Below are 16106 nucleotides of genomic sequence, written 5' to 3' on the forward strand. Positions count from 1 at the left end.
CCTCCCAGCCTCAAACACTAACAAACCCCAGAGATGAAAAGTCCCTCTGGGAAGCAAAGACCGGGCGCAGCCCTGGGGCTGGTTCCACAGAGCAGGTGCGGGCCCCTGAGCTCTGGGCGCTCAGAGCGGGCCCCGCCTGAGGTCCTGGGAGGAGAAGCTGCTGAGCCCCAGACCGGCCCACGGCTGCCCCGGGCCCCCCGGGCGGGCCAGGCCTGTCACACACGCCCGGCGGCTGACACCAGTCCAGCGAGCAGAGCGGCCGGTGGGCAGGGCGGAAGGAAGGGACGGCGCATGGAGGGAGGCTGGAGAGATGACGCGCACGTCCCGGCAGAGCCGCTTCCACGGCCCCTCCGCCCAGGCCCCGCTCCCTGGTGGCCTGGCACGCAGCGCAGTGGGGAGAGCTCACGGTGGGAGAAGGGGCGGCTCTAGCCTCTGCCCAGCTCTCAAAAGGCAGGAAGCTCCCCGAGGACAGGGCGGGGGGTGGGGTCGGCAGGTCCACACCAGAGAGGGGGACGGGCAGCCCCGCGGGGCAGGGGAGAGCCTGCCCTCCGCACGTCCTTAGCACCGGGGCCCGGGGGCTGGGGAGGACCTAGGGGCTGGCCAGGCCCACGGGAAGTGTCCTGGTTCCATGTTAGTCCAAGGTTCCAGGGAACCGGGGGAGGGAGCACGCCGCTACCAGCAGTTGGGTCACGACCTGGGCTACCGTCGCGGGCACTGGAGGAGCGTGTCGGGAGCACTGGGGGCTGCCATGGAGAGCAGGGTGGCAGGGGGTACGGGCAGCGGGACACCGCTCTGCCCTGATGACAGGAGGACAGAGGCAGCCCAGGAGGCTCAGCCTACGGGATGCTCTCCTGCCCGCAGGGCTGAGAGGAGGCCGCGGGGGCCGATGCCTGGGCCCGGGTGGATGTACCTCCCACCTCGAGACGGGACCAAAGTCTCCAGAAGCAGCTCCGCGCGGGCCTTCAGCGGGTCTCGGGGGTCCTGCCAGCTGCGTAAGTCTGGAAACCCACCCAGGGGCCTCTTGCCGGCCAGGCCAGGCGAGCTGGGAAGAGTGGGGTCAGGCGGGCTGTCCGCAGAGCTCTGCAGGCTCCGCGCGGCCTCACGCCCCGAGGCCTGGATCACCCCGAGGCCCCCGCTGCCTGCCGCCACCGCCCATCCCCTTGATGCTGGCCAAGGCCCTCAGCGCCCTCACCCCGGCCCCTCGGTGCCTGGCTTGGGGTGATGCCAATCTGGGGGAGGGGCAGACAGAGGAGGACTCCTGGTGCGGGGACAGGTGAGAGGGACTGAGGGAGATGGACGCAGCCTCCTCTTCCAGGCTGCCCCTCAGGGTCAGTGCGCCTCGGGGACGTGCTCACACAGACCAGAGGGCCGACGGTGGGGGGGGGGGGGGTGGGGGCGGGTCCCCCGACCGCATCACAGCTCCCCCTCCAGGGTGTCCGTGAGCTTCTCCTCATCTGCCTGCTGCTTCTGCTGCTGGATCCTGGCGTAGGAGATCGCGTCGCCCCTGGGGAGAGAGCCAGTCAGCGTCACATGGGGGATGGACCCCAGACACACAGCCCTCCCAGCCTCCACCCCATTCCTGACCTGTGACCCAGGTGTGGCCTGCAGACAGAGCCTAACGGGCCCTCCGGTTTCCCCAGACAGAGACCCTATTGCTAGGATGGCAAAGACATGTCTTGTCCCCTCTAAGGGCGGCACCGGCTGCCTGGGATGCTGAGTTGAGGATTCGGATTCTCAGCCTGGGCTCCGCGAGAGAGGGTGACTGCTGACCGCGGAGCCAGGTGTGGGCCCCAATGGGAAGAGGCTCTCAGGAGCCATGCCTCTGCCGTCCCTGCTACAGGCTGTGACGAGGCACGATGGGGCCACCAGGGAGTCCCGTGAACTCTCCTGCTCTGACTCCCTAGAGCTCGGACACCCTGGAGACACGGATGGGGGTCACTGACAGCCTCTGTGCTTCCGTTTCCACAATAGAATAACGGGGGCCACTCCCAGCCCTCTCCTCCCTGCGAGACTTCAGGAGGCGGGAAGTAAAGATCCCCCACCCCCGGGGGCTGGGACCAGCAGACGCACTTCTTGCCCAGAGCAGACAGTCCGTACAGCACTCCGGTGGCGAAGGCGATGGCGTTGCCCAGCAGTGTGGTCAGGGTCAGGCTGATGACGATGGGAACGACGGCCATCCTAGAGGAAAAGCAGAGGTCAAAGGGCACTCCCACCCCGTGGCCACGACACCACTTCCAGCTTCCGGGGTTCACCCAGCCTCCTTCCCAGACAGCCAGGTACAGGAAGGGTCCCCAGAAATCAGCTGGGGCGCAGGTGCACAGTCGGGCTTCGTAAAGTCCTCAAACACCCGTGAACTTGTCTGTAAAATTCTGTGCATTTTCTGGGGAGAGAACCCAAAGCTTTCATCAGGTTTTTGAAAGGATCTGTGATCCAAAAAGGGTTAAACAGCACCAAAATGGCCCAAACCCCTGTGCATAAAAACAGGCAGACCAGAAAATCCAGTGTCAGTTCAGTCCCTTAGCGGCTTTGTGACTGGGGGCAAGTTACTCAACTGAGGCTCGGCCTCTCTACGGTAAGGTGGGGATCAAACCTCAGAGGTTTTGAGAATGAATGAGATAAGGCATGTTAAGTACTTAACACGATGTCTGGAACAGCATAAGCACTAAATAAATGTTGGCTCTTATCAGCGCAGTAAAACCAGCCGTATCTCAACAAGGAAGATCCCAAAGGTTAAAGTGCACAAGACGCGGGGCTTCCTTATTGCAAGGGGCACGCCGAGGACGGCTAACTGGCTGGTGAGGCAGCTCTGTCTGGCCCAGGTTGGCACCACCTGGAGACAGGTGTCCTCTCTGGCTGAAGTATCCATGGGGCCGATGCCTGGTCCTGGTTGCGATTTCCAGACCGGTGGCAGTGACTCGGGTTAACACACACACCCTGTACCCAGGAAGACAAAACTCTTCTTAGACTCTTCTCGGACTCGACCAAACGAATTCTACCTGAATTTCCATTCTGGCGGCATGTGTGATCATGAGGTTTTACTGAAGTTATAAACTTTCTAAGTAAAAAAAGAATAATAGAAATTGCAAAGAAAAGAAAAGACCATGGGGAAAAATCTGTCAAAACAAAACTAAAGGCAAACAACAGGCTGGAAATACATTTGCAGGAAATATAACAAAGAATTAAGAAATCTTTAATAGAGAAACACACATAACTTACTAAGTAAAATATTATAATGTCAAAAAGTGAAAAGGAAACTAGACCATTAATTACCAAAAACTAAAATGCAATTAGTAAAAAAGGTACAGAAGAAGATTTTACCTTAGATAACAGATACAAATGTGAACATGGCACATGGCCCTGGGCCGGAGGAAAGAAAGAAGAAACTCAGGTACTCTCTTTGGAAAGCACTTTAGCCACATATTGAAATCTTTTAAATGATTGTAATCTTTGACCTAATAACCCCACACCTGGAAATAGATCCTAAGGAAATCATCATCAACACAGAAGTCTTTAGCACCGAAATGTTCATCACAGCCTGATTTGTACTACAGGTTACAAGTGAAGAAAAGCATGATACATTCAGCGGAATAAATATTCCTATCATTAAAATTCATCTTATGGGGACTTCCCTGGTGGCACAGTGGTTAAGAATCTGCCTACCAATGCAGGGGACATAGGTTCGATCCCTGGTTCGATGCCTGGTTCAATCCCTGGAAGATCCCACGTGCTGCAGAGCAACTAAGCCTGCGAGCCACAACTACTGAGCCCGCGCGCCTAGAGCCTGTGCTCCGCAACGAGAGAAGCCACCGCCGCAATGAGAAGCCCACGCAGCACAACGAAGAGTAGCCGCTGCTCACCACAACTAGAGAAGCCCGCGTGCAGCAACGAAGACCCAACGCAGCCAAAAATAAATAAATAAATAAATAAATAAATAAATAAATAAATAATTTAAAAAGTCTTCTTATGAAGCCTTTGTGGTAAGACTAAAAATATTCCTACCGATTAAGGTTTTACTGAGCTCTGACCGCCACAGCAACAGTCAGCTCTACCCACCACCAGAGCCTCCCATCAAGCCTCTTAGATAGCCTCAACCACCAGAGGGCAGACAACAGAAGCAAGAAAAACTACAATCCTGCAGCCTGTGGTCCAAAAACCACAGTTACAGAAAGACAGAGAAGATGAAAAGGCAGAGGGCTATGTACCAGATGAAGGAACAAGAAAAAACCCCAGAAAAACAACTAAATGAAGTGGAGATAGGCAACCTTCCAGAAAAAGAATTCAGAATAATGATAGTGAAGATGATCCAGGACCTCGGAATAAGAATGGAGGCAAAGATTGAGAAGATGCAAGAAATGATTAACAAAGACCTAGAAGAATTAAAGAACAAACAAACAGAGATGACCAATACAATAACTGAAATGAAAACTACACTAGAAGGAATCAATAGCAGAATAACTGAGGCAGAAGAACGGATAAGTGACCTGGAAGACAGAATGGTGGAATTCACTGCTGCAGAACAGACTAAAGAAAAAAGAATGAAAAGAAATGAAGACAGCCTAAGAGACCTCTGGGACAACATTAAACGCAACAACATTCGCATTATAGGGGTCCCAGAAGGAGAAGAGAGAGAGAAAGGACCAGAGAAAATATTTGAAGAGATTATAGTCGAAAACTTCCCTAACATGGGAAAGGAAATAGCCACCCAAGTCCAGGAAGCGCAGAGAGTCCCATACAGAATAAACCCAAGGAGAAACACGCCGAGACACATAGTAATCAAAGTGGCAAAAATTAAAGACAAAGAAAAATTACTGAAAGCAGCAAGGGAAAAACGACAAATAACATACAAGGGAACTCCCATAAGGTTAACAGCTGATTTCTCAGCAGAAACTCTGCAAGCCAGAAGGGAGTGGCATGATATACTTAAAGTGATGAAAGGGAAGAACCTACAACCAAGATTACTCTACCCGGCAAGGATCTCATTCAGATTCGATGGAGAAATCAAAAGCTTTACAGACAAGCAAAAGCTAAGAGAATTCAGCACCACCAAACCAGCTCTACAACAAATGCTAAAGGAACTTCTCTAAGTGGGAAACACAAGAGAAGAAAAGGACCTACAAAAACAAACCCAAAACAATTAAGAAAATGGTCATAGGAACATACATATCGATAATTACCTTAAATGTGAATGGATTAAATGCCCCAACCAAAAGACATAGACTGGCTGAATGGATACAAAAACAAGACCCATATATATGCTGTCTACAAGAGACCCACTTCAGACCTAGGGACACATACAGACTGAAAGTGAGGGGATGGAAAAAGATATTCCATGCAAATGGAAATCAAAAGAAAGCTGGAGTAGCTATACTCATATCAGATAAAATAGACTTTAAAATAAAGAATGTTACAAGAGACAAGGAAGGACACTACATAATGATCCAGGGATCAATCCAAGAAGAAGATATAACAATTATAAATATATATGCACCCAACATAGGAGCACCTCAATACATAAGGCAACTGCTAACAGCTATAAAAGAGGAAATCGACAGTAACACAATAATAGTGGGGGACTTTTAACACCTCACTTACACCAATGGACAGATCATCCAAAATGAAAATAAATAAGGAAACAGAAGCATTAAATGACACAATAGACCAGATAGATTTAATTGATATATATAGGACATTCCATCCAAAAACGGCAGATTACACGTTCTTCTCAAGTGCACACGGAACATTCTCCAGGATAGATCACATCTTGGGTCACAAATCAAGCCTCAGTAAATTTAAGAAAATTGAAATCATATCAAGCATCTTTTCTGACCACAACGCTATGAGATTAGAAATGAATTACAGGGAAAAAAACGTAAAAAAGACAAACACATGGAGGCTAAACAATACGTTACTAAATAACCAAGAGATCACTGAAGAAATCAAACAGGAAATAAAAAAATACCTAGAGACAAATGACAATGAAAACACGACGACTCAAAACCTATGGGATGCAGCAAAAGCGGTTCTAAGAGGGAAGTTTATAGCTATACAAGCCTACCTAAAGAAACAAGAAAAATCTCAAGTAAACAATCTAACCTTACACCTAAAGAAACTAGAGAAAGAAGAACAAACAAAACCCAAAGTTAGCAGAAGGAAAGAAATCATAAAGATCAGAGCAGAAATAAATGAAATAGAAACAAAGAAAACAATAGCAAAGATCAATAAAACTAAAAGTTGGTTCTTTGAGAAGATAAACAAAATTGATAAGCCATTAGCCAGACTCATCAAGAAAAAGAGGAAGAGGACTCAAATCAATAAAATCAGAAATGAAAAAGGAGAAGTTACAACACACACCGCAGAAATACAAAACATCCTAAGAGACTACTACAAGCAACTTTATGCCAATAAAATGGACAACCTGGAAGAAATGGACAAATTCTTAGAAAGGTATAACCTTCCAAGACTGAATCAGGAAGAAACAGAAAATATGAACAGACCAATCACAAGTAATGAAATTGAAACTGTGATTAAAAATCTTCCAACAAACAAAAGTCCAGGACCAGATGGCTTCACAGGTGAATTCTATCAAACATTTAGAGAAGCGCTAACACCCATCCTTCTCAAACTCTTCCAAAAAATTGCAGAAGAAGGAACACTCCCAAACTCATTCTATGAGGCCACCATCACCCTGATACCAAAACCAGACAAAGACACTACAAAAAAAGAAAATTACAGACCAATATCACTGATGAATATAGATGCAAAAATCCTCAACAAAATACTAGCAAACAGAATCCAACAACACATTGAAAGGATCATACACCACGATCAAGTGGGATTTATCCCAGGGATGCAAGGATTCTTCAATATACGCAAATCAATCAATGTGATACACCATATTAACAAATTGAAGAATAAAAACCATATGATCATCTCAACAGATGCAGAAAAAGCTTTTGACAAAATTCAACACCCATTTCTGATAAAAACTCTCCAGAAAGTGGGCATAGAGGGAACCTACCTCAACATAATAAAGGCCATATATGACAAACCTACAGCAAACATCATTCTCAATGGTGAAAAACTGAAAGCATTTCCTCTAAGATCAGGAACGAGACAAGGATGTCCACTCTCACCACTATTATTCAACATAGTTCTGGAAGTCCTAGCCACGGCAATCAGAGAAGAAAAAGAAATAAAAGGAATACAAATTGGAAAAGAAGAAGTAAAACTGTCACTGTTTGCGGATGACATGATACTATACATAGAGAATCCTAAAACTGCCACCAGAAAACTGCTAGAGCTAATTAATGAATATGGTAAAGTTGCAGGTTACAAAATGAATGCACAGAAATCTCTTGCATTCCTATACACTAATGATGAAAAATCTGAAAGAGAAATTATGGAAACACTCCCATTTACCATTGCAACAAAAAGAATAAAATACCTAGGAATAAACCTACCTAGGGAGACAAAAGACCTGTATGCAGAAAACTATAAGACACTGATGAAAGAAATTAAAGATGATACAAATAGATGGAGAGATATACCATGTTCTTGGATTGGAAGAATCAACATTGTGAAAATGAGTATACTACCCAAAGCAATCTACAGATTCAATGCAATCCCTATTAAATTACCAATGGCATTTTTTACAGAGCTAGAACAAATCATCTTAAAATTTGTATGGAGACACAAAAGACCCCGAATAGCCAAAGCAGTCTTGAGGCAAAAAAATGGAGCTGGAGGAATCAGACTCCCTGACTTCAGACTATACTACAAAGCTACAGTAATCAAGACAATATGGTACTGGCACAAAAACAGAAACATACATCAATGGAACAAGATAGAAAGCCCAGAGATTAACCCACGCACCTATGGTCAACTAATCTATGACAAAGGAGGCAAAGATATACAATGGAGAAAAGACAGTCTCTTCAATAAGTGGTGCTGGGAAAACTGGACAGCTACATGTAAAAGAATGAAATTAGAATACTCCTTAACACCATACACAAAAATAAACTCAAAATGGATTAGAGACCTAAATATAAGACTGGACACTATAAAACTCTTAGAGGAAAACATAGGAAGAACACTCTTTGACATAAATCACAGCAAGATCTTTTTTGATCCACCTCCTAGAGTAATGGAAATAAAAACAAAAATAAACAAGTGGGACCTAATGAAACTTCAAAGCTTTTGCACAGCAAAGGAAACCATAAACAAGACAAAAAGACAACCCTCAGAATGGGAGAAAATATTTGCAAATGAATCAACTGACAAAGGATTAATCTCCAAAATATATAAACAGCTCATTCAGCTCAATATCAAAGAAACAAACACCCCAATCCAAAAATGGGCAGAAGACCTAAATAGACATTTCTCCAAAGAAGACATACAGACGGCCACGAAGCACATGAAAAGATGCTCAACATCACTAATTATTAGAGAAATGCAAATCAAAACTACAATGAGGTATCACCTCACTCCTGTTAGAATGGGCATCATCAGAAAATCTACAAACAACAAATGCTGGAGAGGGTGTGGAGAAAAGGGAACCCTCTTGCACTGTTGGTGGGAATGTAAATTGATACAGCCACTATGGAGAACAATATGGAGGTTCCTTAAAAAACTAAAAATAGAATTACCATATGACCCAGCGATCCCACTACTGGGCATATACCCAGAGAAAACTGTAATTCAAAAGGACACATGCACCCGAATGTTCATTGCAGCACTATTTACAATAGCCAGGTCATGGAAGCAACCTAAATGCCCATCAACAGACGAATGGATAAAGAAGTTGTGGTACATATATACAATGGAATATTACTCAGCCATAAAAAGGAAGGAAACTGAGTCATTTCTTGAGACGTGGATTGATCTAGAGACTGTCATACAGAGTGAAGTAAGTCAGAAAGAGAAAAACAAATATCGTATATTAATGCATGTATGTGGAACCTAGAAAAATGGTACAGATGAGCCAGTTTGCAGGGCAGAAGTTGAGACACAGATGTAGAGAATGGACATATGGACACCAAGGGGGGAAAACTGCGGTGAGGTGGGGATGGTGGTGTGCTGAATTGGGCGATTGGGATTGACATGTATACACTGATGTGTATAAAACTGATGCCTAATAAGAACCTGCAGTATAAAAAAACAAACAAAACAACTAATACTAAACTTTCATTGGGTTATTTGTATGGAAATATGTTAATATAAATGTTTCAGACATTACATGAAATTTCTAAAAATCTTATATTTGTATTTGTATGGAAATATGTATGGAAATATGTTAATATAAATGTTTCAGACATTACAGGAAATTTCTAAAAATCTTATATTTGTATTTGTATGGAAATATGTATGGAAATATGTTAATATAAATGTTTCAGACATTACAGGAAACTTCTAAAAATCTTATATGTTCTGGTATAAGGTTATAAGTAATAATCCTAGTTATTACTTTAAAATGTATATCTCAGAAATAACTAATTTTCTTGTCAACTGCATTATTATGAACTTTCATCAAATCTTTAACCATGGTCATTTTTAAGTCTTCTGTCATTTACAGACAGTTCTGGGTGTACTCTGATGATTTTGTAAATATGTTCCTATAAAAGGGTTTCATCTTCAAGAAATTCATGGAAAAGACTCTGACAAGTACAGGTTTCTGGTAACTGACTGTACTGCTGAACTGAATGAATAAGCATTTTCAGAACTCTAATGAAAAACTGATGAACTCATAAAAGTGCTAACAAAAGATCAAGATGAAAAAAAAATTAATTACATGGGACTGAGTGAACTGATGAGGATGAGTATAATTTTTGTGACTTTCTGTCTGAATTAAAAAAAAAAAATCCCACAAGGACTCAGAGGCAAAGAATATACAAATCAATTTTCACTGCAAAGTAAAGGAGCTGTTACAGTGGAGGATTACTGGACTGAATGTCAATATTATGACATAGTATGAGTGTGTTTCATGTTTGGTAATTGCAATCATTGTTGCTTTTGTTGTGGTCATCCATGTACAATGCTTGGTGTCAGTCTATTTATCTCTTGTAAAAATAAAATACAGTGTGTGTGTGTGGGAAAAAAAAAAAAATATTCCTACCATGATTTTAAGGGGAAAAAAACAGGATACAAATGTACTTGTAATGGTTAAAACTGTGTGAGAAAACAGGTTTTAGAAAATGCCTGAAGACAGACTGAAAGGACACGTATCAAAATGTTAACGAGTAGTGGGGCTTTGGGTAACAACTTTTTATTTCCACATTATTTTTAATGAATATATATTACTGTTAGCATTTTTAAATAATTTAAAAAAATAGAAACACCAGCAAAGGAGGTACCAAAGCGTGGTATTTCGTATTCCTCTGTTCTTCAGACACAGTGGGAAATGGCTCTAGAGCTGAGCACGTATCCTGTGCTCTGACACAACTACTGGCCTCCAGGAAGGGAAGAAACCTTTGAAATAAAAACCTCCATATTTATTTCTAAAGATAATCTAGACAACCACTACCGCTGCTGCTGCCAGAAGCTGTTGAGGGCCTCCCAGACACCAGGCACTGTTCTGGAAGCTGCATTAAACAAATTAGTTCAATCTCATGGCTCAGATGGGAGGCACTACGTACTGAACTTGTTGTTAGAAGTGGGAAAATAAGAGAAAAGCATATTTGGAAGGCACTATTTTCTGTTCTACAACTTGCTTCTTTCCCCTTTCATGTCAGGACATCTAGATCGGCCACACTCCTGAAAGGCTGCACAGAGGTACATACGGATCTGCCAGAATCTGCTCTACAATTCCCAACTGATGGGCCAACATTCCAGGCATTTCTCGCGTTCTCTATCACATGTACTGCTGCAGCAAGGTGTACGTATCTCACGTCTGAATACCGTGTGGCTGGACCTGTAGGCCAGACGCAGAGCCCTGGACGCTGGGTCACGTCGTACAGCGGGTCCCTCACGTGACTCTGCACAAACGCCATCGCTGTTTAAACCTCTACCGAGAGTAAACTAAGCAGCCGTCCGCCCGCCCCGGCCAACACTGTCACCTGCGGAAGCAGGGTCTGGGGAGCCGCGTCAGGCCCGGCCCGCGGCCCCTCACCCGCAGTAGAAGACGGCCTTCTGCCAGGAGCGCAGCCGGTCCACCTTCGCCGCCACCGTGTTCGCAAACTCAACGAAGTGGCAGCAGAAGGGCGCCTCACACAGCAGTAGGACGAACGCGTTCATGCTGCAGAGAGAGGGGCAGGCTGGCGCCCAGGCCGGCGGGTCCCGGCGCCCCGCGATGCCGCCCCCCGCCCACTCCCGGCTGCTCCCCACACTCTGGGCTCCGGGAGGAGCCGGGGCAGCGAAGCCAGTCCACTGCCACGGCCCGCCCTCGGGATGCCCTCACTGGAGCGGGGACCTCGGCGAGCCCTCAGCGCAGCGCGTGTCTGGGCTGGGGACGGCTGAGCCCCAGGTGGCACGCCAAGCGTGTCTGCTCCCGCCTTTGGGTTCTCCGTGTCCGGGTCACAGTCATCGTGACAAGACACTGGGCCCTCACAGCTGGCCGGGCCCTTCCATCCGCCCCCACCCTCGAGGGAAAGCACCCTCGCTATCCCCGTTTGCCCCCACGGACCCCCGGAGCCCCAGAGCAGGAACTCACACAACTAATGCCACCCCAGGTGTCCCACACACCACTGGTGCCCAGTAACCCTCACAGGCCAGTCCACCCAATGCAACTCACTCGTGTTCCCCCTGGGAGGTGCCCAGAAATCCACACGCCCCAACACCCCCCGGCAGGACGGTCACACGGCTACTCACATCATCCACACGCCGGCCGCAATGTTCAGAGGGTGGATGGTGACGCAGTTGAAGAGGCCGGAGATGGCGCAAGCTTGAAGGCAAGAGACACGGGCAGGAATCAGCAGGGAGGAAGGGGCAGAGCCTGCGGGCGGGCCACCTGGGGAGACGGCTCGTGAAAGCACGAGACCCCTCCCGACCCCAGCACCTGGCTCTTTTCACAGCACCCAGACGTCTCCCCACTGCCACCAGAGACAAGCAAGGCCAACACGACGACTGCATGAACAGGTGAGGACGCAGCCTCAGACAGGCGAAGCGGCTTGCCCGGACCTCCGGCCAGGGTGCGGCGGGACCCCAGAGCTGGCTCGCTCTTGGGGCTCAGCGAGGCAGCGTGCACATCCCGCCCTCTCTCTGTTCTGGGGTTGGAGAAGCCCGCCCTCTGAACCCCAGCTGTCCCAAAACCCACCCCGCAAGGTGCGCAGCATGAAAAAGAGAATGTCTCTCAAGGGCTCAGGCCAGGGCAGGCGGCACCATGCCCAGGGCAGGCCACGAGAGAAGTCCTCTGGATCTGGGTTGGGACAGGGCTGCCGCTCTTGGAAAAGAAATCAGGACCAGGTCGACCTGGATCACAATTCCAGCTCTGACTGACCCACCAGCCCAGTGACTTTGGGTATGTTCTTTTCACCTTTCCAGGCCTGTTTTCTCTCCTGCACACAGGACAGCCCGACAGCCCAGCCCACCCACCCTGAAATACCAAGGGTCTGCAGCGGGGAGGGAGCATCCTCTCCTACCCCGGAAAGCGGCTTCTCTGATGCCCCAAATGCGGAGCCTCGCTCACCCCTCCCAACAGCATCCCACCGAGGGGCCCGCACAGTCGCCTCCCTCCTCTCTCACAGCCCCCAGCCCGGCTCCACCAAGAACTCCGCGAGTCTGCCAGGCAGTGGCTGGCTGCTGGGCAGGAAGCCGGGCCTCCTGAGGCGGCGATGAGCAATCAGTCCATTAAATTTGCAGCAGCTCCCTCTGCACCTGACCCCTGGCAAGGACCTGGAATTCTCCTGTTTTCCCATGTAACCCTATGCAGACAGCAGACGATGGAAGAGGAAACCAGGTGAAGTGAACCCAAACTGCAACGGGACTGCCCTCGTACGTCCCCCCACCAAGGTCTCCTCCAGCGACAGATGTACTTCCCGCCTACTAAAGGCGGCACCTGTCCTGGGACAGGTCACACACACATTCAGGCAGCAAGGCTCCCCAGGGCCACAGATGTGAGCGCCCACGATACAATACTGCTCCTGCCTGACGTCAGCTGTGCCTGGTCTCACCTGACAGCGCCCTATACTTCCTGCCACAGTCAGCATGTCACCTCTGCCCCACTATCTACCAGCAGCCAACCTTGCGGGAGGACCAGGTTTCAACCCAGACAAAGAGGCTCCAGCCAGGAGTCCTTTAACAATCAAGGGCTGGAAGATGTCCCCTCGGGGTGTCCAACCCTCTCGCCAAGTGAGGGAGGTGTCCTGGGCCAGCCTATCTCCTCCCAAGCTTTGGCCTCCAGATGATCAGGACCCTGAGGAAACGCCTCTCCCGAGACGCCCCCCTGCAGAGGAAGGTGACGCTACCCCACAGCCACCAGCCGCAAACACGAGGCTCAACTGAACTCCAGTTTCATCTCTAAAACTCCTCCGTGCTTTGCATTCTACTCTGTATTATATACTGTTTGGGATTCATATAACAAGCACGTTCCCCAAATCTGCAGGTGAAACTGACATTTCAGAGTGACATCACAGGTTTCTCCTGAAGCGGCATCTGTAGCCCCAACACCATGAACTCCTGGGGTGGCCCAAGAATCCCACTTGGAAAAGCGCAGAACTGGATGCGACGCCAGGGCTAACAAGGGAGTTGGCAGGGCAGCTGACCCCAAGATGGAGGGAGGAGGGTGACAGCCCACAGGCCACACTCAGGCCCCTTCCCTTCTCCCCCTCCCCCACCCCGCCCCATCACTGTCACTCCCACAGCAGCCTCACTCTGATCTGCCAGGGAAACAGCTACCCAGACTCCAAAGGCTCATATCTAAGACCTGACCAGTCTCTCCTACAAAGTCAAAAACATGCTCCCTCTGAACAGCAACGACAGGGACTCGGAGGCCTTTTTGTGCCTGGAGGGAGGGCCTGTCCCATTATCACCCCTGAACTTTCTTCCAGCCTCCATCCACCCGGGAGGACCACGAGACCGGAAGGGGAGCCTAAGAAGGTGCTCCTTCAACATATCTGATCAGGGTCTGCTTGCCTCTGGAAGACCTGCCCTATGACCCTTATTTTACTTCTGTAGCAGATCTGCCTTCCTATGTATGTTCTTTGGGGAACTGTGCTAAAAGAGCCTAGCTTTCCAGGAAACCTGAGGTCGGGGTGTGCGTGTCCGCGATGCGGGGTGGGGAGTAGAAGTAGCGGAGATGAGAGACGGTTGAGGCAGAGTTGACAGCAGGAGGGAGAGCTGACATCAGGGGAAGCGCACTGCCTCCAAGTGGAGTGAGGACCCAGGGGAGAGGCCACCTCCCTCAGCTCACTGCCTGGCCCTCCCGTGGGGACCGCCTGGCCCTCAGGAAATCTGGCCAGCACCCGCCCCATTTATAAACAACCTTCGCCCAAAGGTTAAGGCGGCTGCCGCCCGCACCCACACCCAAGTCAACAGGTGAGGCGGCCTCCGGACCAGACTGAGCCCGAGCTTCAGCACTAGCATCTGGGCAATCTCGGAAGGCTCCCGGAGTAGGTGTCGCACTGCCCTCACGCTCAGAGGAGCCGTGGAGGGGCAGTCTCGGCCGCGTCGTTCCCTCCTGGAACGTCCCTTGAGCTGCTCGCCAGCCCCAGACCCAGGAGCCCAGGCCGCGGGCCGGGAACCACAACAACCGCAGAGGCGCCAGCTTCCCGCCGCCCCCGCCGCTGCCCAGAGCCACGCGTGGCCCGTAGACCCCGACCCCAAGCCGGCCGCTTCCCGGGGGGAGGAGGTGCCACGGGGGGCGGCCACGGGGGCGGGGCCGGACGCGCATGCGTAGCGTGCGGCAGGACCGGCCCCTCCCCCGGGCCGGGTACTCACAGACGGCCCCTAACACCCCCGACAGGCGACACAGCCAGCGGTACCACCATGTCATGCCCTCCTCCTGCGCGGGCGGCGCCGAGCTCACGGACGCCACCGCCGCTCCGCCCGCACTGCTCATGGTGCCGCCGTCCGGCGCTCCCGCAGCCCTCACAAAGGGCTCAGGAGCCGGCCGCGTCGTCCCGGCGCGCTGCCTTGTGGGAGAGGCGGCCGCTCATTAGCATAGGGGGCGGGGCTCTCGGGGTCGGGCGAGGGGCGCCCGAGAGCCTCGCGCTCATTAGCATAGAGGTGGGGCCGCGGGTAGGTGCGCCCGAGCGGGCCCGTGTTCCTTAGCATAGGGGGCGGGGCCCGCAGGGGCGTGGACGAGGAGGGCCCTAAGGGCTCGTGCTTATTAGTATAGGGGGCGGGTGCTGGCGCCGCAGGACCCCCAGGCGGTCAAACATTCCCACCCAGACTAGTATAAGGGCGGGGCTTCGATGAGGATTATCAGGTGCGCCAGCCTCAGGGCCCCATCGGGACTCCAAACTCCCTCGCTTCTCCTCCCTGGGTAGGAAGAAGACCGCTAGGGGTGGCCAGGGGGTTGCTCAGATCTGGTGTGGATCTGGAGCCCGACCGCGGCCAGGGAATCCCTGCCGTGTGGGGAGGTGGGTTTTCAAGCCATATTTGGACAGGTTACGTAAAGAAAACGCCACTCAGAGCTCACGTTCCGTTTATTGGTACCCGAGGGGCTGGGAGCTGCTTTTCCGGAGCGTCTCCCCTCCCACCCTCTAACGTTTTGCACGTGGGAGGAAGCCCTAAAGGAGATACTTAAGATTGGAGGGAATTCGAATTGGAAAGCCAGGCACCTAACGGGTGCTCATAAACGTCAGGTTCCTTCCTTTCCCTTCCCGGACCGGGAGGAGGCATCCCACCGTGCCGGCTGGTCAACTGAGGGATGTGCTTGGAGATGCACGGCATCGTCAGGCTAATGAGCTCTAGCCTGGAGGGTCCAGTACTGGCCCCGAAGGCTGGTGTGCGCCTCCAGGAAGCCCTGGCTAAACTCCATCTCTGCCTGGCTGCCCTCTGACTCCCAGTAGAGCGTCTGTTGCCCACGAAATGTCGTTGTCCTCAGGCTGTGGATATCCCGGATCTGGGAGGAAAAGGGCAGCCCCAAGGGACCGACCACAAATGATAATTAGCTAGCATTCACGAACCCTTAATATACAAGGTATCATACATCCAGGGTCACATTTAATCCT

At 50.2% G+C, this 16106-nt stretch overlaps 2 protein-coding genes across 3 annotated transcripts in view; both read right to left on the bottom strand.

The window, feature by feature from the left end:
• Positions 1–1273: 1273 nt before the first annotated feature.
• CACFD1 (calcium channel flower domain containing 1) lies at positions 1274–15052 on the bottom strand. Of its 2 annotated transcripts, XM_057548980.1 has the most exons (5): positions 14869–15052; positions 11803–11875; positions 11105–11230; positions 2071–2178; positions 1274–1504 (listed from the first exon to the last, which is right to left on the bottom strand). In XM_057548980.1, exons 1-5 carry the CDS (start codon positions 14987–14989, stop codon positions 1414–1416), a joined length of 519 nt encoding a protein of 172 aa, XP_057404963.1. In that variant the 5' UTR covers positions 14990–15052; the 3' UTR covers positions 1274–1413. The 2 variants fall into 2 exon arrangements, with proteins under 2 accessions (XP_057404963.1, XP_007194468.1); XM_007194406.2 differs by lacking the exon at positions 11105–11230.
• Positions 15053–15572: 520 nt separating this feature from the next.
• ADAMTS13 (ADAM metallopeptidase with thrombospondin type 1 motif 13) overlaps positions 15573–16106 on the bottom strand; it is a 32266-nt gene continuing 31732 nt past the window's right edge. The window contains exon 31 of the mRNA XM_057548206.1: positions 15573–15997. Within this exon, the coding sequence (XP_057404189.1) occupies positions 15833–15997 (165 nt within the window). The 3' untranslated portion in view covers positions 15573–15832. The remainder of the gene's footprint in view (positions 15998–16106) is intronic.

The sequence above is a fragment of the Balaenoptera acutorostrata genome, chromosome 6 (genome assembly GCF_949987535.1).
Source record: "Balaenoptera acutorostrata chromosome 6, mBalAcu1.1, whole genome shotgun sequence".
NCBI classification, from domain to species: Eukaryota; Metazoa; Chordata; class Mammalia; order Artiodactyla; family Balaenopteridae; genus Balaenoptera; species Balaenoptera acutorostrata.